At 43.1% G+C, this 25511-nt stretch overlaps 1 protein-coding gene across 5 annotated transcripts; it reads left to right on the top strand.

Moving 5' to 3' along the window:
• Positions 1-17: 17 nt before the first annotated feature.
• LOC132353227 (zinc finger protein OZF-like) lies at positions 18-24562 on the top strand. Of its 5 annotated transcripts, XM_059904275.1 has the most exons (8): positions 18-7279; positions 8847-8984; positions 9131-9402; positions 11614-11787; positions 19295-19333; positions 21116-21242; positions 21782-21901; positions 22572-24562. In XM_059904275.1, the coding sequence occupies exons 5-8, from the start codon at positions 19319-19321 to the stop codon at positions 23744-23746; spliced, it is 1437 nt and encodes a 478-aa protein (XP_059760258.1). In that variant the 5' UTR covers positions 18-7279; positions 8847-8984; positions 9131-9402; positions 11614-11787; positions 19295-19318; the 3' UTR covers positions 23747-24562. The 5 variants fall into 5 exon arrangements, with proteins under 5 accessions (XP_059760258.1, XP_059760256.1, XP_059760255.1 ...); XM_059904273.1 differs by having other exon boundaries at positions 8844-9402; XM_059904272.1 differs by having other exon boundaries at positions 8847-9402.
• The last annotated feature ends 949 nt before the right edge of the window (positions 24563-25511 follow it).

The following is a 25511-nucleotide window of genomic DNA, read 5'->3' on the forward strand; positions in this document are numbered from 1 at the left end:
TTTTGGCTGCATCGGGTATTCGTTGCTGCGCATGGACTGTCTCTTGTTGCAACACTCAGGGGCTACTCTTCATTGTGGTGTCTTCTCTTGTTGTGGAGCATGGGCTCTAGGCACATGGGCTTCATTAGTTGTGGCATCTGGGCTCAGTAGTTGTGGATCGTGGGCTTAGTGGCTCCACGGCATGTGGGATCTTCCTGGACCAGGGCTTGAACCCATGTCCCCTGCATTGGCAGGCGGATTCTTAACCACTGTGTCCCTAGGGAAGTCCCAGAAGTCTCATTCTTAATGTGATGTGTGGCCCACTCTTGAAAGACATTTTGCGCCTGGCTGAGTATGATGGGACACACCCCGAGCAAGAGGTGTAAACGTGTGTGGTGAGTCTTTCCCAGCACCAAAAGGAGCCGAGTAGGAAGAAACTCCCCAGATGGGATGAAGGGAGGACTTCATTGGTGAAGAACTGCAGCCTTCATGTGGCAGAAAGGACCTTGACGTGCTGAACAGGAGAGAAGGACTTTCCGGCCAGTTCAGGCCTTCTCCAGAACCAGGCCCCTCACATGAGGGAAGCCACACAGCGACATGGGGGGCAGGGAGACCTTTGAAAGTGGACAGAATGATTACAAGTGCAGTGAATGTGGTAAAACCTTTAGCCATGAACACATACTTGTTGAGCACCAGAAAAACCATTGCAGCGAAAGTGGGAAGACTTTCATCAGACCGTTCCACGTGGTTCAGCACCAGAAAATCCACATTGAAACGAGGCTATATGAGCACCTTGGATGTGGAGGGTTCTTTACACAAAGATCTGGCCTCATTGAACACCAGAGAGCTCACACTAGGCCAATGCCTTATGAGTGCAGCCAGTGTGGGAAGTGCGTTAAAAGACCACTTCACGCTCGTTCATCAGAGAGTTCACATGGGAGAAAAGCCATATAAACGCAGTGAATGTGGGAAAAGTCTGATTTAGCACGGGGAAGTACTGCTCTGCAGGTGTTTAAATTTTTTTTTAATTGTGATTAAATGCCTGTAACATAGCATTTACAGTCTTAACCATATTTAACTGTAAGTTCATCAGTAATAATACATTCACCTTTTGTGCAAATATTCAGAAGTCTTTTCATCTTATAAAAATGAAACTAAACCCATTAGACAGCAACTCCTCATCCCCCTTCTCTTATCCCCTGACAACAGCTATTCTACTTTCTGTCTATGAATTTGTCCACTCTGGGTACCTTACATAAGAGTCATAAAGTTTTTCTCCTCTTGTGGCTGGCTTATTTCACTGAAGACAATGTCCTCAAGGTTCATCTGTGTCCTAGCATGTGTCAGAATTTCCGTCCTTTTTGAGTGAGTAGTACTCCATTTTATGTATATGCTACTTTTTCTGTATCCCTTCATCAGTGGGGTCTTAGGTTGCTTTCACTCTTTGGCTATTGCGTATAATGCTGTTGTAAGCACAATTGCACAAATGTTTCTTTGAGGCCCTGGTTTCTGTCCTTTTTATGTATGTTTCCAGATGTAGAATTGTTGGATCATTATCTCAATATGTAAATTTCTTGAGGAACTGAGGGGCTGTTTCCATAGTAGCTGTACCATTTTACACCAGTACAGCTTGAAGCTTATATCATGTAAGGTGCAGGTGCAACTTCATTCTTTTATGTATGGATATCTAGTTTTTTCAACACCACCTGCTGAAAAAACTCATTTCTCTTTGAATGGTCTCTGCACCCTTTTAAAACATCTGAGCATGTATGTGAAGGTTTGTTTCTGTGCTTTTATTCCATTCTCCTATATGTGTGTGTATGTCAATACCACAGCATTTTGATATATACTTTTTAAGTTTTTGAAAGTGGTTTGACTCAGTTTTTAAGCCCTGGCAGGAGAAGGACTGTCCTTTCCCCTTCTAGAACAGCTGATGAAGCCCACAACCCCAACCACTTTCCTTATCAGGCTCTCATACTCTGGACTACCAGACACCAAGGTGTCAGACATTTAGTGATAGTCCCTATGTTCTGGAACCCATACAATTGTTCAAAATAGGCAAGCCACAGAAAGCTCATGAAACCTAGCTAATCCCATCACTCTTGCCACATATAAACTGCCCACCACAGCTCCAGCTTGCTGTTAATCCTGTCCCTGGGCTCAGCCCTCTTTGTTGCCCTGTCTAATGTCTTTCTCTCATTCTGAGCTGTAAGTAACAAACAGTTCTGTCTTTCATGTATCCCAGTGTCATTGTGCTATGTGTTCCACCATCAAGAACCTTTTGATCTTACAGAACAACTCCACACCCAGCAGGGTATTATGAGTATGGCAGATGTTGGACAGTCTTTAGCCACTAGTCTGTCTCCATTCGGCACCAGGAAGCTCACACTGGAGAAAGACGTTACACGTGCAGCCACTGTGCTCTTGGCTTTTTAACATAATAACAGATGAAAGTTCTGGAGATTAGCCCCTGTGAGGGAGATAACCCCCAGAAACTGCATCTTGTACATCCGGACATCCTCACTAGGGAGATTAACGGTAAGGGCCAGGTTTGTGGGAAACTGGTGAACTCTTTTGCACTTTCCGACCTGCCTGGGGCCGTCACTGGAGTTCTGTCACTGCCCATGTGTATTATAGAAGCCACTCTCCTGATATTAGCTGGCAGGGAGTATGGTCACTATAGTTAGTAATACTGTATTGCGTGTTTGAAACTTGCTAAGAGTAAATCATAAAAGTTCTCAACATAAAAAACTTATGTAACTATGAGGAAAACGTGAAGTAGACCTATTGTGGTGATCATTTTGCAGTATAAACCAATGCTGAATCATTATGTTATACGTCTGAAACTAATAAATGTTATATGTTAATTATATCTCAATTTTTTTAGAAAGCAGGGAGAACAGGTTGCTGTAGTCTCTTGCTTTTTCTGGAGTATTCGCCAGCCATTTGAGCCCTTTGGTGAGACCTCATGCCCACCCCTTTGATTTGTTCAGGTGTGGACATCACCCATTTTGGACAGAGGACTCCATCTGCTGTTGGCTGGCGGCTTACAGAGGTTTCTCTTGTTTCAGGGTCATTATTGATTGTCTTATAACATTCTTGACAGATTTTTTCGAGCCTCCATTTTACCCACCCTAGGAACTGCTGGCTCACCTTGCTGGTTTTTGCGGTAAAGTTATTATTGGGTGTTTTTCTTTGTTTTTTTCTTTTTTATTGAAGTACAGTTGATTTGCAATGTTGTGTTTATTACTGGTATACAGCAAAGTGATTCAGATATATGTATATTTTTTTCAAATATTTTTTTCCACATGGTTTATCATAGGATTTTTTTAAAAATAAATTTATTTATTTATTTATTTATTTATTTTTGTCTGTATTGGGTCTTCATTGCTGCACATGGGCTTTCTCTAGTTGTGGCAAGCGGGGACTACTCTTCATTGCAGTGCACGGGCTTCTCACTGCGGTGGCTTCTCTTGTTGCGGAGCACAGGCTCTAGGCTTGCGGGCTTCAGTAGTTGTGGCACATGGGCTCAGTAGTTGTGGCTTGCGAGCTCTAGAGCACAGGCTCAGTAGTTGCGGCGCATGGGCTTAGCTGCTCCGCGGCCTGTAGGATCTTCCTGGACCAGGGCTCGAACCCGTGTCCCCTGCATTGGTAGGCGGATTCTTAACCACTGTACCACCAGGGAAGCCCTATCATAGGATTTTTTTTTGTTACGTGATGATCCATTTATTTATTTATTTATTTATTTATTTATTTATGGCTGTGTTGGGTCTTCGTTTCTGTGTGAGGGCTTTCTCTAGTTACAGCAAGTGGGGGCCACTCTTCATCGCGGTGCATGGGCCTCTCACTATCGCGGCCTCTCGTTGCGGAGCACAAGCTCCAGACGCGCAGGCCCAGTAATTGTGGCTCACGGGCCTAGTTGCTCCGTGGCATGTGGGATCTTCCCAGACCAGGGCTCGAACCCGTGTCCCCTGCTTTGGCAGGCAGACTCTCAACCACTGCGCCACCAGGGAAGCCCCTATCATAGGATATTAAATATAGTTCCCTGTGCTATACAGTAGGACCTTGTTGTTTATCCATTCTGTATATAAAAGCTTACATCTGTTAACCCCAACCTCCCACTCCATCCCTCCCCTAGGTCTTATTGTCTAAGTCACCTTTACTCTTGGGTTTCTGTTTACTGTATGCTGTGGGTTGAGAACAGAATTTGGCTCTGCCAGAATAAAAAGTACAGAGTTCTGGGGCTCTCAACTTTGTGTGCTCCAAAGGAAATAGCAGGAGGACAAAGCACAACTCTAAGTGTAGATTTGGCCTAATTGCATTGCTGCTTGAGGCCTCCTAGGAAAGTCTGAAGGACCCCTGCACCAGGATCTCCTGACCTGGATGTGAATATTATTTGTGATTCCGCAGTCACTTGGGGCAGTTGGTTTGCAAACAATATCGTATTTGACAGTACCATGAACTTCGTGGATGTTCCATGGCATTATTGAGAGATAGCTGTCTCCTGTTACCCACCTAGGAGCTGTGTGTCCTGAGGAAGAAAAATCATGTAGGTTTATGTCCATGGACATAAAACTTAACAAGGCCCAGGCTGGGAACCATATTGGGTACAGAAATGGTGACTGGATTAATAGGGACTGGTGGAGACTGCCCCAAAGTAGAGTGGATAAGCCACTTCCAAAGGGGCATCTGTGAATATCTGAGTAACTGGCCAGGTGGAAAGAGAGTGTACAGAACTCGGGACCTACAGACCAGTCCCCGTAGCCAGTTTATTGGCAGAGCAGCAGAGCCAGAGGTTTTATGGATCCCTGTAGTCTCTCTGGGCTGTTTCCCTCAAACCATAATGGCAAGGCAGGAACCTCATGAGGGAGTGAAGGGAGATTCTCTTCTTCAGGGATGGGTCTTTTGTGTCCTAGCCATCATTCTTGGTGACATGAGTGGGCATATTTCCATTATTCTCCCGTTTTGTAGACAAGGAATCAGAGTTGACTCATGTAAGACGTGGGGAGAGGGTCCTGATGATCAGTACAGCTTTGTCAGTTGTTTGATATTCTAGAAGGAATAGCATTTTAACACTTTATGGGAAAAAGTTTTCCCCAAACAGCTTCATTGAGGGATTATTGATGTAGATTAACTGCACTTATATAAAGTGTCCAACATGACATATTTTCACATATGTATAGACATTGAACCCATCATCAGAGTTGTCATAATGAATATGCCTGTTGCCTCAGTAAGGTTTCAGTGCCCTTCTCTTTTCTTTTCCTTGCATCGCCACCCAAATTGCCATCTATACATAGCCATTAACTCTAAACTCATAAGAAGCCATAAACAAATGTTGAACCATTGAAAAGGTTGCAAACTTCTGAGCTAACAATCAATTGAACTTAATATTTATACAAAAAATGTGGACCTTATGCATGCATACGAGGGAGAGCTGTAGTTGTCAGGCAGTGTCCTAGAACAAAGCTTGAGCTGCATTTATCTTTTATGGAGCCAGTCATTCAGGAATGGAGGAATTTCAGAAGTGTGTGTTGAAGGATTTCTGGACTTTCAGCAGTGTTAGTGTGGCCACTCCTGTTGACCAGCTGACTTTCAGAAGCTGGGGTATGGAACTGAGGTAGTTGCTGATTGACTGTTGCTTAGGAGCCTGGAGCTGTCACTGATTGGCTGTCTTTCAGGACTCGGGTTGGGGAGCGGTAGTCTATCACCGATTGGTTAAATTTCAAAAGCTTGTCCCTATCAATGATTTGCTAACTTCCAAAAGCTTAGTTTCTCTGTTGAGGCTGTCATTGACCCCGCTGATTTTGAGGACACATGTATTTATCGGAAGTTATCTCTTAGAAACGATGATTATTTGTTCATGACTTTGGACTGTGGCCAAGGAACACCCTTTTCCCTTTCCTGACTATGTAAAGTAAGCACTTTATTTGCTAGTATCTGTTTTTAGTCTTCCCTCAGCCAAACCTGAGAGAAACCATAAAGCATTGTCCAAATCTAACTGCCGGCGTTTTGGAAATCATTGCAAAAAGCGGGATGTAGGATGTTTATGTTGTGCTGACGAAGTCAAAGGACTCTGGACAAAATTGTGAAATACAGGACTTGTGCTGTATACACGGAACAGCTGACAACCTATTCCCAATATGTCCCATGCACCTACTATTGTGGTTGAAACTCCTTAGGTGCTTGTGGTACATTTGTTAGGCCAGTGAATACACACCACAGTACAGCTTCTTTATTCATTTTTACCTTTCTGGCAAGTCTAAATATTGTCTTCACCTCCCCTGCTAAGCAGTTAAGTACCCGTGTTTTCAAGTATGAAAAAGAATCACATTTTGGAGATCTACGTGCTTCATTTGGGAACTGTATTACCCAGAAGTCACTTCAGTCTGCAGGTGTAGTGACTGAGCCAATGAAGGCTTAGCAAAGTGCTCTTAAGATGCAGTGCACACCAGGTGAGTGGAACTTCCTGCATCCTTTAGGGATGGCATTGTTATGGACTCTGGCTTTTTCCCACCTGTATGGGCTTCTAGAGCGCTGGGTCCACGCGGAGGTGACCAAGAGGAAAAGCACAAGAAGAGACGTTACAGAGGCGCCTCTGAGGCCCAGCTGAACCAGGCTGTGCAAGCCATGGTACCCTTGTTTCTGAAACTGAACAGGACCCTGCAGGGCCCTCCTGGGTACAAAAGTCTGTCCCACTTGTTTCTTTTTTTCATTTGTTTTTAATATTTATTTATTTATTTGGTTGTGTCAGGTCTTAGTTGTGGTGGGTGAACTCCTTAGTAGTGGCATGTGAACTCTTAATTGAGGCATGCATGTGGGATCTAGTTCCCTGGCCAGGGATCGAACCCAGGCCCACCTGCGTTGGGAGCACAGAGTCTTAACCACTGTGCCACCAGGGAAGTCCCCCTTGTTTCCTGTACATAGAGAAAGACTTTAGTTTCCTAGGCCTTCCCTGAGCTCCAAAGAGCAGATTCAAGTAGTTACTAACTAGAGAGGTGAGAGAGTACAGAAAGAAAGGAAAAGCAGTCAAATAAAAACAGTAATGACAGTTGGAACAATAGTTCAGTGGTAAAATACTCACAGGAATTCTAGTTCCTTCTGAAAGGTTATAGATAACAATCTGATGCATATTCTTGAGTTGTTTTGCAGAAACAAGACCTCCAGCCAGGTGGAGGATGGTGACTACATGATGACAACAAGCACGTAGGCCTGAGACTGGTTGGAACCAGAAAGTTGATGATGAAGATTCCTGAAAATCACCCTGTGACCTTACCAGCAACCAATCAGAAGAAAGTAGGTGAGCAGACCCAGGTTCAGTTTGATAACAGACACTAGACATTTTTAAAACTTCTGCTAACTACAACCTTGCAGTTTCAACATTCCCCTCTTGTAACTCTACAGACATTTCTGACCCTAACCAATCCTTGCTCTATAAGCACCCTTACTTCTTGACAGCTCCAATTATAATTCTTGACAGACAACTCATGGAACTAACTGTGGCCTTACATTTTTGCCTTTATAGGCTTCCTCCATTTTGTAGTTCAGGTAACAATTCAAGTGCTTCTCGCATCTACGTTTCCCGGGTGTCCTAACAAGCCCTAAATAAATGCCTGTTTAGTTCAATCAGGTCTTCATTTCTGAAATTTTGTCTAACACTCAAAACACATAAATGTATTCTGTAATTGACTGTGTTGTCATTAATTTTTACTGTCCATCTCCTTTGACCGGAAATTCAGACTCATGAGGGCAGGCGTCTTTGTCTCTCTTGATCTTGATGCAGCCAAAGTAGTGCCTGGAATGGGGTAGGCACTTAATGAGAGTTTCTTAAGGAGGGAGTAAATATGATGCTACAGATGCCCTGTTTGTTTTTAGCATTTTGGCAAAGCTGTCTGCTCTCTTTACATAGCCCTCCCAGCTGTACTTAAATAAAAAAATTTTAAATAAATAAATAATAGATCACATGTTACAAAGCTATAACCACAAGCTAGCCAAGTTTCCTGTGTAACTACGTGCTCTGCTTCATTCCCTCACTTCTCAGACTTCAGTGTCTCTAGAAACTGCACTGAGAGCCTAACCTTGTTCACATGGCCAAGGGCTATTTTGGCCACTAACTTTGAGTAATTAAATAATGATAGATTTCAGCAATTTCCAAATTTCACAAATATTTTTCTGAGATGATATCAACTCTCCATGCATTGTTACTGCAATTGCTGGTGAAATTATATTGTCCCCAGCAAGGAAAGAGGATCATGTAATCCAATCCTTTACCTCAGGGTTCAAATGCCCCCTTTGTAAATAAACTATGACTGGGACCATAGAGTCACCGTCCAGGGAGAAAATGGCATGCGGTAAGTCACTCTTCTTTTGAGATAGGTAGATCTTAGATTCTAGAAAAGAACTGAATACATATCTAAATGTGGAGTAAGAAATACGTGTCCACCCCTGAATGGGACACCGTCACTGGCTCTACGTTTCTTCTGAGGGAACCAGAGACACAGCACATGATCCACCTGCTTCTGGCCACCCACATCCCTCCTCTATCTTCCCCACCATGGCCCTGTCTGGAGTCTTTGCTCTCTTGACCCTGACCTAACACACTGAGACTCATAAACTGAGTCTAAAGCATCAGCCTACATGCTTTGGAAGAGCAATAAGACAGTGTTTATTAGACCCCAACTATGGATGGATGCACTTTGTGGCTGAGTGACAATCTGGTATCATGTGCGCATTTGTTTTATTTAGGTTTGGGGAACATCTGAACTATAACTCTATTATAGTTATATATATATATTAGTTATATATATATAGTTATATATATTGGAATATAACTCTATTATATCTGAGTACCTCTCTCTGATCAGCAGACTACATTCCACGGAAATCTGGGTGCGTCCCCTTTAAGAAGCGTGGTTCTGCGGATACCTGGGTGCGGCCCCTTTAAGAAGCGTGAACCCCCGCCAGTACTCAGAGCCTTGGGACACTCCTTCCCAGCTACCCTCAGGGTGAGGAGGAACTTTCCCAGAGGTGGGGAGCACCGCCGCTTGACAGGTCGTAGAGCGCTGTGAACCACATTACCCCGAAGGCAAAGCGCGGCGCGTAAGGGTCCCTGAACCAATGACGGCTCAGGAGAGAGCCACTTCCGTTCTAGGGGGCGGTGTCTGGGCGGGCCTTCCGGCGTCGACCGCAGGCGACATTTTTAAACTCGGACCTGTTCGCTGGTGCGCGCTTCGGTACCTTGGGTCGGCACCAGGTAAAGGGAGCCAGGAGGGCGCTGTGTCCGCTGCTCTGAGGAAAGGCTGAGGCTCCGCGTGGACGCCATCCGGCCTGACTCTGTCTCGGGGCCGGAGGGGCCTCCGTGCCCGGGCCCCACCATTGCCCACAGACTCCGCTGGGACGGCCACGCCGATGGGTGCGATTCAGGTAAATGCTCCCTCCGGGCCCTCAGACAACTCTTCTCATTCTGCAGTATTTTCGTTCTTATCAATGTTCTCTTACGAGCGTCCTATGTTTGTTTCCCAAAACCTTGGTTTTCCGAATATTGAAATATGACGTGCGTGGGGGGAAAAAAAATTGCAGAGAACTTCCATGTTCAGTTGAATAAGCAGCTCTTACTAATACCCGTTCTTTGCTCAAGCCAAGAAATGAGATATAAGTAGGACCCCAGAAGCCGCCTGTGGGTGCCTTCCATAAGTTATCCCCATCCCCCAAAAGTTAAGGTATTGTCTGATGTTTCAAGTAAGCATTTCCTTGCTTTTCCTGATAGTTTCAGCTGTGTGGGAAATATTTGACGACTGTAGTTTACCTTCGCTCAGTTATCTTAAAACTCTTTTATGACTGGAATCATATAAGTATTATGATGTGTTTTTATTCATTTGCCCAATATGGTGTGACTTTACCCATTTTTTCATGGCTATCCGTTAATTTTCCTTCTTTTGCAGTGTTCTAATAGTGTGAATACCGTATATGAGTAAAATGTCTTTATAAATTCTGCTGTTGAAGGCTTTCTTTGTTTTTTTTGTTTTTTTTTGCTTGTTTGTTTTTTGGTCTCCTTTCTGTAATTATAAACATTGCTACGCTAGCCATACCTTCCTTGCTTTCTGGGGTATATAAAGCACACATTTGTTTAGCGTATATGTTAAAATTATTATTGTATTTAAATGGACATTTCCACTTTTTGATCTTGTTTTGCTCCATGTTACTAATTTTAATTTAGTGCCTTGAATGAGATTGTTATACTTAGTCTTAATCTATCCCATAGTTGTATTTTTTTTTTAACATCTTTATTGGAGTATAGTTGCTTTACAATGGTGTGTTGGTTTCTGCTTTATAACAAAGTGAATCAGCTATACGTATACATATATCCCCTCCTTCTTGCGTCTCCCTCCCACCCTCCCTATCCGCACCGAGCTGATCTCCCTGTGCTATGCGGCTGCTTCCCACTAGCTATCTGTTTTACATTTGGTAGTGTATATATGTCAGTGCCACTCTCTCACTTCGTCCCAGCTTACCCTTCCCCCTCCCCGTGTCCTCAAGTCCATTCTCTACGTCTGCATCTTTATTCCTGTCCTGCCCATAGGTTCTTCATAACTGTTTTTTTTTTAGATTCCATATATATGTGTTAGCATACGGTATTTGTTTTTCTCTTTCTGATCTCACTCTGTATGACAGACTCTAGGTCCATCCACCTCACTACAAATAACTCAATTTCGTTTCTTCTTATGGCTGAGTAATATTCCATTGTATATATGTGCCACATCTTCTTTATCCAGTCATCTGTCGATGGACACTTAAGTTGCTTCCATGTCCTGGCTATTGTAAATAGCGCTGCAGTGAACATTGTGGTATATGACTCTTTTTGAATTATGGTTTTCTCAGGGTGTATGCCCAGTAGTGGGATTGCTGGGTCGTATGGTAGTTCTATTTTTAGTTTTTTAAAGAACCTCCATACTCTTCTCCATAGTGGCTGTATCAATTTACATTCCCACCAACAGTGCAAGAGGGTTCCCTTTTCTTCGCACTCTCTCTACCATTTATTGTTCGTAGATTTTTTGATGATGGCCATTCTAACTGGTGTGAGGTGATACCTCATTGTAGTTTTGATTTACATTTCTCTAATGATTAGTGATGCCGTAGTTGTGTTTTTATACACACTCATCATATATTAGGTAAACGTACAGTTTTACAATATACAGCCACTTAGAGGGTTTCTGCTTTTGCAGTGATTGTACTTTGCTAATAGTATTTATTTTACTGTTACATCATCATCCTCTGGTGGTATTGGAAGAGAAAATGATTAAGACATCTTGTTAAAATACTTGTTTTAAGGGGGACAAAATGAATCCTTGTAAGGATAAAAAGTTATAATGCTGGGAATCCTTATCAAGATGTTTAGAACCGAAGAAGATATTTCCATGTTTTTATAATGAGGGTGGAATAGAGATCAGGTCTCATAGGTTGTTTCCTTTGTCTTAAGTTTAAGGAGTCATCTTTGACAGCCACTTACGTCAAACTGCTGGAGGCCAAGCACTTTTACTCTGATGCCAGCAACAACCCCTTTATCACAGATTAATTTTCTGGTGCCATTTTCTTCTTGTAACTCTCTCTCTCTCTCTCTCTTTTTTTTTTTTTTAGGCCACACTGCGCAGCTAGCAGTATCTTAGTTCCCAGACCAGGGATGGAAATCGAACCCATGGCAGTGAAAGCACCAAGTTTTAACCTCTGAACCACCAGGGAATTCTGAGATTCATTTTCAGTGTGAAGTCAACAAATGGTGGTTCCCATCTCTACTGCAGGAGAAAAAAGCAGGTAGGAAATTACAGATAATCTGTCTGAATATTTATGAAAGAAAAAGGATATATAAATAACATGGATAAAAATTAAAAATATGTATTCTTGAATTCTATATATAATGTTATAATAATTTTCTTGAGTTTTATTATTATTTTTTATGTACAGCAGGTTCTTATTAGTTGTTTATTTTATACATACGAGTGTGTATATGTCAATCCCAATCTCCCAATTCATTCCCCCCCGCCAACATCCCCCCCTTGGTGTCCATACGTTTGTTCTCTACATCTGTCTATTTCTGTCTTGCAAACCGGTTCATCTGTACCATTTTTCTAGATTCCACATATATGCGTTAATATACTATACTTGTTTTTCTCTTTCTGACTTACTTCACTCTGTAGGACAGTCTCTAGTTCCATCCTCGTCTCTACAAGTGACCCCATTTCGTTCCTTTCTATGGCTGACTAATATTCTATTGTATGTATGTACCACATCTTCTCTATCCATTCGTCCATCGATGGGTATTTAGGTTGGATCCATGTTCTGGCTATTGTAAATAGTGCTGCAATGAACATTGGGGTGCATGTGTCTTTTTTTTTTTGAATTTTTGAATTTTATTTATTTTTTATACAGTAAGTTCTTATTAGTTATCTATTTTATACATATTAGTGTTTATATGTCAATCCCAATCTCCCAATTCATCCCACCACCACCAACCCCACGCCACTTTCCCCCCTTGGTGTCCATACGTTTGTTCTCTACATCTGTGTGTCTATTTCTGCCCTGCAGACTGGTTCATCTGTACTATTTTTCTAGGTTCCACATATATGTGTTAACATACAATATTTGTTTTTCTCTTTCTGACTTACTTCACTCTGTATGACAGTCTCTAGATTCATCCACGTCTCTACAAATGACCCAATTTCGTTCGTTTTTATGGCTGAGTAATATTCCATTGTATATATGTACCACATCTTCTTTATCCAGTCGTCTGTTGATGGGCATTTAGGTTGTTTCCATGACCTGGCTATTGTAAATAGTGCTGCAGTGAACATTGGGGCGCATGCGTCATTTATTTGTTTATGTATGTATGTATGTATGTATGGCTATGTTGGGTCTTCGTTGCTGTGCACGGCTATCTGTAGTTGCAGCAAGCGGGGACTACTCTTCATTGCAGTGTGTGGGCTTCTCTTCATTGCAGTGCATGGGCTTCTCATTGCAGTTGCTTGTTGCAGAGCATGGGCTTTAGGTGTGTGGGCTTCAGTAGTTGTGGCTCTTGGGCTCAGTAGTTGTGGCTTGTGGGCTCTACAGTGCAGGCTTAATAGTTGTGGCGCACGGGCTTAGTTGCTCCACAGCATGTGGAATCTTCCCGGACCCGGGCTCGAACCCTTGACCCCTGCATTGGCAGGCAGATTCTTAACCACTGTGCCACCAGGGATGTCCCTGCAAGTGTCTTTTTCAATTACAATTTTCTCTGGGTATATGCCCAGTAGTGGATTGCTGGGTCATATGGTAATTCTATTTTTAGCTTTTTAAGGAACCTCCATACTGTTCTTCATATGGCTGTATCAATTTACATTCCCACCAACAGTGAAAGACAGTTCCCTTTTCTCCACACCCTCTCTAGCATTTGTTGTTTGTAGATTTTCTGATAATGCCCATTCTAACTGCTGTGAGGTGATACCTCATTGTAGTTTTGATTTGCATTTCTCTAATAATTAGCGATGTTGAGCGGCTTTTCATGTGCTTCTTGGCCATCTGTATGTCTTTGGAGAAATGTCTAATTAGGTCTTCTGCCCATTTTTGGATTGGGTTGTATGTTTTTTTAATATTGAGCTGCATGAGCTGTCTATATATTTTGGAGATTAATCTTTTGTCCGTTGATTCGTTTGCAAGTATTTTCTCCCATTCTGAGGGTTGTCTTTTCGTCTTGTTTGTAGTTTCCTTTGCTCTGCAAAAGCCTTTAACTTTCATTAGGTCCCATTTGTTTATTTTTGTTTTTATTTCCATTACTCTAGGAGGTGGATCAAAAAAGGTCTTGCTGTGATTTATGGCAAAGAGTGTTCTTCCTATATTTTCCTCTAAGAGTTTTATAGTGTCCAGTCTTACATTTAGATCTCTAATCCATTTTGAGTTTATTTTTGTGTATGGTGTTAAGGAGTGTTCTAATTTCATTCTTTACATATAGCTGTCCAGTTTTCCCAGCACCAGTTATTGAAGGGACTGTCTTTTCTCCATTGTATATCCTTGCCTCTTTTGTCATAGATTAGTTGACCATAGGTGCATGAGTTTTTCTCTGGGTTTTCTGTCCTGTTCCATTGATCTATATTTCTGTTCTTGTGTCAGTACCATATTGGTTTGATTACTGTATCTTTGTAGTATAGTCTAAAGTCAGGGAGTCTGATTCCTCCAGCTCCATTTTATTCCCTCAAGACTGCTTTGGCTATTCGGGGTCTTTTGTGTCTCCATACAGATTTTAAGACTTTTTGTTCTAGTTCTGTAAAAAATGCCACTGGTAATTTGATAGGGATTGCATTGAATCTGTAGATTGCTTTGGGTAGTATAGTCATTTTCACAATATTGATTCTTCCAATCCAAGAACATGGTATATCTCTCCATCTGTGTCATCTTCGATTTCTTTCTTTTTTTTTTTTTAATTAATTAATTTATTTTTGGCTGAGTTGGGTCTTCGTTGCTGCATGCGGGCTTTCTCTAGCTGCTGCGAGCGGGGGCTACTCTTTGTTGTAGTGCGTGGGCTTCTTGTTGCGGTGGCTTGTCTTGTTGCAGAGCACAGGATCTAGGCATGCGGGCTTCAGTAGTTGTGGTTTGTGGTCTCTAGAGCGCAGGCTCGGTACTTGTGGCGCACGGGCTTAGTTGCTCTGCGGCATGTGGGATCTTCCCAGACCAGGGCTCGAACCCGTGTCCCCTGCACTGGCAGGCGGATTCCTAACCACTGCGCCACCAGGGAAGCCCATCTTTGATTTCTTTCATCAGTGTCTTACAATTTTCTGAGTACAGGTCTTTTACCTCCTTGGTACGTTTATTTCTAGGTATTTTATTCTTTTTTGTTGCAGTGGTGAATGGGATTGTTTCCTTAATTTCTCTTTCTGATCTTTCATCGTTAGTGTATAGGAATGCAACAGATTTCTGTGCATTAATTTTGTATCCTGTAACTTTACCAAATTCATTGATTAGCTCTAGTAGTTTTCTGGTGGCATCTTTAGGTTTCTCTATGTATAGTATCATGTCATCTGCAAACAGTGACACTTTTACTTCTTCTTTTCCAATTTGTATTCCTTTTATTTTTTCTTCTCTGATTGCCATGGCTACGACTTCGAGAGCTATGTTGAATAATAGTGGCGAGAGTGGACATCCTTGTCTTGTTCCTGATCTTAGAGGAAATGCTTTCAGTTTTCCACCACTGAGAATGATGTTTGCTGTGGGTTTGTCATATATGGCCTTTATTATGTTGAGGTAGGTTCCCTCGATGCCCACTTTCTGGAGAGTTTTTATCATGTAAATGGGTGTTGAATTTTGTCAAAAGCTTTTTCTGCATCTATTGAGATGATCAGATGGCTTTTATTCTTCAATTTTTTAAAAAATAAATTTATTTATTTATTTAATTTATTTTTGGCTGCATTGGGTCTTCGTTGTGGTGTGCAGGCTTCTCATTGTGGCAGCTTCTCCTGTTGTGGAGCACGGGCTCTAGGCGCACAGGCTTCAGTAGTTGTGGCACGTGGGCTCAGTAGTTGTGGCGCACAGGCTTAGTTGCTCTGTGGCATATGGGATCATCCCAGAGCAGGGCTCGAACCTGTGTCCCCTGCATTGGCAGGTGGATTCTTAACCACTGTACCACCAGGGAAGTCCCTTAGTAGTCTCTTATGATGCTTTGTACTTCTGTGGTGTCCGTTGTAACTTCTCCTTTTTCATTTCTAGTTTTATTGATTTGACTCCTCTCCCTCTTTTTCTTGATGAGTTTGGCTAAAGGTTTATCAATTTTGTTTATCTTCTCAAAGAACCAGCTTTTAGTTTTATTGATCTTTGCTATTGTTTTCTTTGTTTCTATTTCATATATTTCTGCTCTGATCTTTATGATTTCTTTCCTTCTGCTAACTTTGGGTTTTGTTTGTTCTTCTTTCTCTAGTTCCTTTAGGTGTAAGTTTAGATTGTTTATTTGAGATTTTTCTTGTTTCTTGAGGTAGGCTTATATTGCTATAAACTTCCCTCTTAGAACTGCTTTTGCTGTATCCCATAGGTTTTGGATCATCGTGTTTTCATTGTCATTTGTCTCTAGGTATTTTTTGATTTCTTCAGTGATCTCTTGGTTATTTAGTAACGTACTGTTTAGCCTCTGTGTGTGTTTTTTACGTTTTATCCCCTGTAATTGATTTCTAATCTCATAGCGTTGTGGTCAGAAAAGATGCTTGATATGATTTCAATTTTCTTAAATTTACTGAGGCTTGATTTGTGACCCAAGATGTGATCTGTCCTGGAGAATGTTCTGTGTGCACTTGAGAAGAAAGTGTAATCTGCTGTTTTTGGGTGGAATGTTCTATAAATATCAACTAAATCTGTCTGGTCTATTGTGTCATTTAAAGCTTGTGTTTCTTTATTAATTTTCTGTCTGGATGATTTGTCCATTTATGTAAGTGAGGTCTTAAAGTCCCCCACCATTATCGTGTTACTGTCAATTTCCTCTTTTATAGCTGTTAGCATTTGTCTTATGTATTGAGTTGCTCCTATGTTGGGTGCATATATATTTATAATTGTTATAGCTTCTTCTTGGATTGATCCCTTTGTCATTATGTAGTGTCCTTCCTTGTCTCTTGTAACATTCTTTATTTTAAAGTCTTATTTTATATGATATGAGTATTGCTACTCCAGCTGTCTTTTGATTTCCATTTGCACAGAACATCTTTTTCCATCCCCTCACTTTCAGTCTTATGTGTCCCTAGGTCTTAAGTGGGTCTCTTGTAGACAGCATGTATATGGGTCTTGTTTTTGTATCCATTCAACGAGCCTGTGTCTTTTGGTTGGAGCATTTAATCCATTCACGTTTAAGGTAATTACCGATATGGATGTTCCTGCTACCATTTTCTTAATTGTTTTGGGTTTGTTTTGTAGGTTCTTTTCTTCTCTTGTGTTTCCCACTTAGAGAAGTTCCTTTAGCATTTGTTGTAGAGCTGGTCTGGTGGTGCTGAATTCTCTTATCTTTTGCTTGTCTGTAAAGGTTTTGATTTCTCCATCAAATCTAAATGAGATCCTTGCCGGTAGAGTAATCTTGGTTGTAGGTTCTTTTCATCACTTTAAATATTTCATGTCACTCCCTTCTGGCTTGTAGAGTTTCTGCTGAGAAATCAGCTGTTAACCTTATGGGAGTTCCCTTGTATGTTATTTGTCGTTTTTCCCTTGTTGCTTTTAATAATTTTTCTTTGTCTTTCTTTTTGTCAGTTTGATTACTGTGTGTCTCAGCGTGTTACTCCTTGGGTTTGTCCTGCCTGGGACTCTCTGTGCTTCCCAGACTTGGGTGGCTATTCCCTTTCCCATGTTAGGGAAGTTTTCGACTATAATCTCTTCAAATAGTTTCTCGGGTCCGTTGTCTCTCTCTTCTGCTTCTGGGACCTGTATAATACGAATGCTGTTGCATTTAACGTTGTCCCAGAGGTCTCTTAGGCTATCTTCTTTTCTTTTCATTCTTTTTTCTTTACTCTGTTCTGCAGCAGTGAATTCCACCATTCTGTCTCCCAGGTGACTTCTGCCTCAGTTATTCTGCTATTGATTCCTTCTAGTATATTTTTCACTTTGGTTATTGTATTGTTCATCTCTGTTTTGTTTGTTCTTTAATTCTTCTAGGTCTTTTTAAACATTTCTTGCGTCTTCTTGATCTTTGCCTCCATTCTTTTTCCAAGGTTAGCCTATCTCCACTTCATTTAGTTGTTTTTCTGAGGTTTTATCTTGTTTCTTCATCTGGTACATAGTCCTCTGTGTTTTCATTTTGTTTGTTTTTCTGTGAATGTGGTTTTCATTCCACAGGCTGCAGCATTGTAGTTTTTCTTGCTTCTGCTGTCTGCCCTCTGGTGGATGAGGCTATCTAAGAGGCTTGTGCAAGCTTCCTGATAGGACTGGTGGTGGGTAGAGCTGGGTGTTGCTCTGGTGGGCACTGCTCAGTAAAACTTTAATTGGTTTGTCTGCTGATGGGTGGGACTGAGTTCCCTCCCTGTTGGTTGTTTGGCCTGAGGCGACACAGCACTGGAGGCTACAGGGTCTTTGATGGGGCTAATGGTGGACTCTGGGAGGGCTCATGCCAAGGAGTACTTCCCAGAGCTTCTGCTGCTGCTGTCCTTGTCCCTGTGGTGAGCCACAGCCATCCCCCGCATCTGCAGGATACCTTCCAACACTAGCTGGTAGGTCTGGTTCAGTTTCCTATGGAGTCACTACTCCTTCCCCTTGGGTCCTGATGCGCACACTACTTTGTGTATGCCCTCCAGGCTTGGAGTATATGTTTCCCCCAGTCCTGTCGAAGTCCTGTAGTCAAATCCTGCTAGCCTTCAAAGTCTGTTTCTCTGGGAATTCCTCCTCCTGTTGCCAGATCCCAAGGTTGGGAACCCTGACTTGGGGCTCAGAACCTTCACTCCAGTGGGTGGACTTCTGTGCTATAAGTGTTCTCCAGTTTGTGAGTCACCCACCCAGCAGTTATGGGATTTGATTTTATTGTGATTGCCCCTCTCCTACTGTCTCATTGCAGCTTCTGCTTTGTCTTTGGATGTGGGGTATCTTTTTTCCTGAGTTCCAGTGTCTTCCTGTCGATGATTGTTCAGTAGTAAGTTGTAATTCCAGTGCTCTCACAAAAGGCAGTGAACACACATCCTTCTACTCCACCATCTTGAACCAGTCTCCATAATGTTATGATAATTTCTAATCAGAACTTAGTATATGGATTATGTAAGCTGAAATTTTATATAAAGCAATAATTTATAAGATAACCAAGTAAAATTGGAAAAGGAAGTATAATATACGAACTTTTGATCAGATGTTAGGGCCAACTACAAGCTACAAGAAGAGAAAAATGTATATTGGCAAGGGAGAAATAGACAGAAGAAGGGAATCAAATGGAAGTGTCAGAAACAGACCTGTACGTAAAATGAGACTTAATTTTGATATTTGTGACTTAGGGCTATAATAGTGCTTTATGACCTGCCAACACTATTTCCTTGCCAACACGATCCCTTATTCTTCTGGCTCACTGGCCTCCAGTCATACTAGCTTCGTGGATGCTGCTCAAATACACCAGGCATGACTCTGATAGAGAGGCTTTGCACTTGTTTGTCCCACTTTTGTACAGCCTTTTTCTCAAGATATCCACATGACCTTATGGTACAACTGTAACATTTTCTGCCCTCTTTTATGCTTTAGTTTCCTCTTGAGCATTTGTCTTCGCCTGAAATATTAAACGGTTCATTCATTAATCTTTTTTGTTTATGTTGCTGATGGGAATTAATATTACATGGCCCTGCTCTTCCCACAGGTTCCACATTCAGCAGAACCACTTATGGACCCTGCACTGGTGAGTGTCAGGTGTCCTAGAAGTCTTTTGCTGCCACTCTTCCTGGACTTGGTGTCTGGGGACCCTAAGCCCAGGTTTCCAAGTCCAGGCCAGAGGTTATATGGACAGATTCCCATTTTTGGCAGCCAGTGGACTGAGATGTGAAAGGTTGTCTTAGGTATAGCGGGTAATATGTACAAATGTTTGAGGATGAGATTGAGATGGGAGTGTTTTAGGACTTGTGTAGGTCTTTGTTAACAGCTGGTAAGAACAGAGAGCAAGGGGGCCAGAGTTAGACCTAGAATGGTCGCCTGAGAAGAGGTTTCTGTTCTGAGAATGATGGCAGACATGGAATTTTTGGAACAGAGAGGGAAAGTAATGTGACTTGACTTAGGTTTTAAGAGGCTACTCCTGGCTGCGGAGTGCACAAGAGACTGGGGGAGAGAAAGACAAGGAGATAATGAAGGAGGCTATTGCAGTCATCCAGATGCACATTAATTCTTGCTGGACCAAAGTGGTGCATGAGGAGGTAGGAGAAATACTTGGCTTCTGGATTTGCTTTTAAAGTAGGAACTGACCAGATTTTCTAATGTGGAGGGCTCATGGATGACTCCAATGTTTTTTTCCCTTTGCATCTGGAAGGGTGGCAGTGCCATCAACTGAGATGGGGAAGTCCGTGGTAGCAGTCCTTTTCCGTGAGAATATTAGGAATTGGGTTTTGGCTGTTTTGATTCTCAGATGTTCCAGTGACTCCAAGTATAGGAGACAAGGGGACGGCTGAACGTGAAGATCTAGAGTGCTGGGGGAGGCTTCAGGATGCCATTAGGGGACAAGGGAAGAGAGGGGGTCTGTCACAAAGACAAGAAGAGTCGTCATCAGCGGGAACGTTGGGGGGGAGGGAAAGTCCAGCAGGTGGCTCAGGTTTTTATGGGGGAGTGGCCATGAAATTGATGCAGAGGGAAAGCAGAATGGAGGTGAAGTGATAGTAAAGTCAGGCTGGTGGTTATTTTTCCTCCTGTGCACTCACTAGGCTTTTGTGGTGGAACTTGGGTAGTTTCTGACAGAATGTCAAATGAGTTTACCTAAGGTGTGTCAAATGGGTGTGTATTTTGAAGGGGTGTTATATGGACAGAGATTGCAACTGGTGAAGAGACATAATGTGCAATACAGAGGTGGAACATGAACAGGCATATTTAGATTTGCATGTTTTGACTGAGGTTAAAGTCAGGAACAAGGCCTGGTGGGGAAGCCTTCAGAACAGTCCAGTGGAGAGTTAGGGTATGGTGGGATCCTGCTGCATTGGCAGGAACTTCCTGATGCCATGTGCAGGAGGGTATGTGAGGAGGCAGGAGACATGGCAGTTTTGTGGGCCGGGTGGTGGTGATGGGGATCAGATGTGTGAGGAGTTAGCCAGTGAGTAATATGCATGTGGGGAAGGTGTGTGACCAAATTGCCCCAGGGCCCTCATACCAGGAGTTTAAGAGAGAATGATGAGCCCAAGTTTGTTTGTGTCTGGGAGACATGATCCTGGGGACACTGAGGCTGTTGTCTTGCAGGAGAGGGAGGGGGCCATGCATACCAAGCCCACAGCTTAGATGGCATCTATCTGTCCACCTACCTACCTATTGTTGCTGAGAGTTGTACCTAGCGCTCAAGGAAGTATGAAGAGTTATTCGGTACCAGTGCCCTCTAAGTTAGGGAGCTGGGGAGGATGATGGACCCAGAGTGAGTATGGGTTAGGGGTACTTACGGGGTCCTGGGGAGAGAGGCTGCTTATGGAGACATCTGTCCCTGTCATCACAGGGCCCTGTGACCTTTGAGGACGTGGCTGTGTACTTTTCCCAGGAGGAGTGGAAGCTTCTTGATGAGGCCCAGAGATTCCTGTACCACGATGTGATGCTGGAGACCTTTGCACTTGTTGCATCATTGGGTAAGGCCCTCACACCTATCCCAGCATCCTGGACAGGTCTCTGCCTTTCCCCTTTTTTCCAAAGGCAAGTCTGTTTTTTCACAGCTAGACAGTGGGTACATCTCTATTACTGCCTCCCTCTCATCTGTGTTGTTGGTGCCAAGGCTGAGTGAGTGTGTATACGACTTCCTTTCAGAAGTATCCCCAATACCAGCGGCTCTGAAGTTTTTTCAGTGAAGTTTTTCTGGGTCATAAGACTTGGAATTAGTTCAGTGGGTTCCATTAGTCTCAGCCACTCCCTGCTAAGTTGACTCCGTAGACCCATGCACCTTTGTGCTCCACGCTCTTCCATCTTCCAGCTGACATTTCTTGGGGCCTCACCATTCCAGGAATTGTTGGGACTTAATGTGGTCAGCATTTGTGGGGTCTTCTTGGCTGTTTCTGTGAGACCCTCATCTCAAAGATTCTTTTTGTTACATATTTTTTTTCCTGAGGTTGTTTTGGGATTGGTTGTCCCCCGGGCCAGTACTGACTGTTCACTTGTCATGTCTTTCTCTCAGAACTTTCATCTTCTAGGTCCCATGTTGTTCAGCTGGAGCTGAGAGGAGAACCCTGGGTACATGACAGAGTGGACATGACTCCAGACAGAGCAAGAGGGGCTCAAATTGGGCCTGGCCCTGGTAATTGGCATTGGGGGAGGAAGTGACATCATGGTTTGATTCATGTCATATCAGGAACATGTCCCGTACCCAACACTGTTTTGGTGTCAAGGCCAGTGACTGTGTACCTCATTTCTGTTTCTCCTCCATCCTTGACACTTGCCTCCTGTGATTTTTACTCTGGCTTCCAACCCAGGATTATCCCTCACCTCTCTGTCTTCCACTCCTCATTGTTCCTCTCCATCCTCGCTCTGCTGTGCTTTCCACTATTCACCTACACTTAATGTTTCATGAGGTCTGCACCTCTCCTCAAAATAGTCCTTGAACACCAGCTACTCAGTTAAAATCAGATTATCCTGGACCTGGACACAGCTTTCCACATAGCACACACATGTCACCAGCAGCCAAGGTCCTAGTGAAAAGTGTTCCTGGAGGAATGAGTTGTGGACCCCTAGCTCCTTTATGCATTCCACCCCATCCTTCTGTCATTTGCATGGTGAGTGCTCCCTGTTCTGTGATGTTTAGAGGGTCAGTACTGTACAGCAGGGCTTTCCTAACCTCCCTGCAACTTCTTGTCTTGAAAACAGTCCCATAGATTTATTCCTTTCTGTGTCAGACACACATTTGTGATGGGGCTGCCTCCTTCTACCAAAATTCTATGTCAAGTTTACCCGTATTTCTTTGCTTTCAGGGTGTTGGTATATGGCAGAGAACAAGCAGACACCTTCTGAGCAGAATGTTTCTGTAGAAGTGCCACAAATAAATACTTCAGAGGCAGACCTGTCCACCCTGAAGTCCTATCCCTGGGAGAGGTACTGCCTGTACTTAGAAGGTGGTTTGCATCTAGCTGAGGACCTTGGCACAAACCCTGGCCAGAAACTCTGTGGGGCAGGTGTGCAGTTTCACCAGCACAGTGGAGAGGAACTCTTTAGAAGAGACGTTGGTAAGACCTTTATGAAGAGCCGCACCATCCATGTATCCAAGAAGTCTTTCACATTCCAGGAGCCTTGGAAGGATTTCCCTTGTAGCTCTGGCCTTCTCCAGCACCAGGTCACTCCACAAAAGGACACCGAGTTTGTAGAGGCCTTTCACGATGGAGAAAAGCGTTACAAGTGCAGTGAATGTGGGAAAGCCTTCTGCCGTAAATACAGGCTTGCTCAGCACCAGAGAGTCCACACTGGAGAAAGGCCTTATGAATGCAGTGAATGTGGGAAAGTCTTTAGATGCAACTCCAACCTTGTTATACATAGAAGAATTCACACTGGGGAAAGGCCTTATGAGTGTAGAGAATGTGGGAAGTTCTTTAGGCAAAACGCCCAACTTATTGTGCACCAGAGAATTCACAGTGGAGCCAAGCCTTACGAGTGCAGTGAATGTGGGAAAACCTTCATTACTAAAAGCAAACTTGTTCAGCACCAGAGAGTCCACACTGGAGAGAGACCTTATGAATGTGGAGAATGCAGAAAAGCCTTCACCTATAAACGCATGCTTGTTCAGCATCAGAGAGTCCACACTGGAGAGAGGCCTTATGAGTGCAGTGAATGTGGGAAAGTCTTTAGGTACATTGCCAGCCTCATTAAACATAGAAGAATTCACACTGGGGAAAGGCCTTATGAGTGTAGTGAATGTGGGAAGTCCTTTAGGCAAAGGGCCCACCTTCAGGTCCACCAGAGAATTCACACTGGAGCAAAGACTTACAAGTGCAGTGAATGTGGGAAATGTTTTAGCCAAAACTCTATTCTCACTACGCACCAGAGAGTTCACACTGGCGAAAGGCCTTATAAGTGCAGTGAATGTGGAAAGTGTTTTAGTCAAAGCTCTACTCTTATTAAGCACCAGAGTTCACATTGGAGGAAAACCATATGAGGAGAACTCTGAATGAGGAGAATTATTTAGCCAAAGCATCCAGCTTACTCAACACCGAAAAGCTCACACCACAGAAAGGCCTCATCAGTGCAGCAAATGTGGAAAGGTTTTCTGTCAAAGGTCTGCTCTGAGCACTAGAAACTTCACAGCTCAGATAGACCCTATGAGTACAGCAAATGTAGGAAAGCTTTCAGCCAAAGGTCTTACCTTATTCGATACCAGAAAGTTCATACTGGAGAAGGGCCTTCAAATGAGATGAGGAGAGCAGCGAATGAGCTGTCTCCTTAGTTAATACATCATACTGAATAGACTCTTTGAGGAAGTCATCAACTGGAAGTTGAATGCCATACATCTGAACAGCCCTCGTGTGCAGATTGCCTATGAGTACCGGGTTCATAGGAAGCTTTTCAGGAGCTACGCTCTACTTTCTAACCTGTGCAAGGCCCTTGTTGGACTCAGTATCACTAAGTTTTTTACTTCTCCCATGTGGCAGATCCCAGTACTGGGGCATCAGTCATCGCACTGTGATCAGGGTAGGTAGACCTTTGTGCTGTCCTGTCCCCTGGAGGGAAGCATGAATAGCCTGAGCACTTGGGTGTTGTCATTCTCTTCCGTCAAGGACAGGACCTAAGCAGCTTTGACCATGGTGACCCAATGTGGGTTCCCTTGGCAGCTCACAGAAGTTTACTTTCCTTGGTGGTATTGTCTCATGTCATGCTCACGATGGATGTTTCTAGCTCCAGGTCACCCTGTTTGGGAACGATCTGCCTCCATTTGCTCTGCTCTGTGAAAAAATAAAGACTATAGTTTAAACCACGTCTTTTGTGGGTGTTCCAATCTTTGTCAGTAAGGATAGTATCATGGCGGAGAATGGTTTTCACTCCAGTTTTGGTCTAATTTGAATTGTTGTCCAAGGCCTCCTGGGGTAGACTACAGGGTTCTGTGGGACTAATGTGACCTGGATGTTAGAATTTTTGGTGGGTCCCGAGGTCACCCTGAGATGAGGACAGTTGTGTGAACCACCAGTGTTTTTTGGAGCTGCATAAGTTCTCTTTTTTCACATGGGATGTCACATCATGACCCCAGTACTGTTCAAGAGAAGAAGTTCTCTAGGTCCAGCTGGAAAAGTGCCATGTGCCATAATGTCCATAACATGGTAGGCTGGTGTTGCTGAGCGTTAGATTACAGACATCAGGTGGGAACCATATTTGGTACAGAAACAGGGAATTAATAGGGAGTGAGTGACTAGCAAACAAAAAGAGATGGACGTATTCTAAAATTGCATCCATGAATGTTCCCGTGACTGTGCCTGTTTAGGATAATGTTTTTGCAAAAATTCTCAGGAGCTACAGAGCGGTTTCTCTCCTGAGGTCCCAGTCAGTGTCAGACTGAATAATGTAAAGGTTTTGGGATCCCGTAGCATCTGCAGATTGTTTATCTCAAGGCCATTGGTGCATAGCAAAGATAATGGGTCATAAGAGTGGAAATCGTGTAGTCCAGGCATGTGGTTTTTAGGACGCAGGCAGTTCCTGGATAGCTCAAGTGGAAACACCTTTCATTGCTCACCGGTCTTCATTGCTACCACAACAGAATCCCTCCCATGAGACAAGGAGATGTGATGGGGTTAACATGTGGTTGCCAGAGTTCTACTGAAAAGGAGATTCAGAAAAGAGATTCAGATTTTTATGTGAAGCCAATTTCTATTAAATTTAATTGAGCTGTATAGTTGCTATGCATCAAACTGAACATACCTAAAATGTACAGC

Source organism: Balaenoptera ricei, chromosome 19, assembly GCF_028023285.1.
Source record: "Balaenoptera ricei isolate mBalRic1 chromosome 19, mBalRic1.hap2, whole genome shotgun sequence".
NCBI lineage: Eukaryota > Metazoa > Chordata > Mammalia > Artiodactyla > Balaenopteridae > Balaenoptera > Balaenoptera ricei.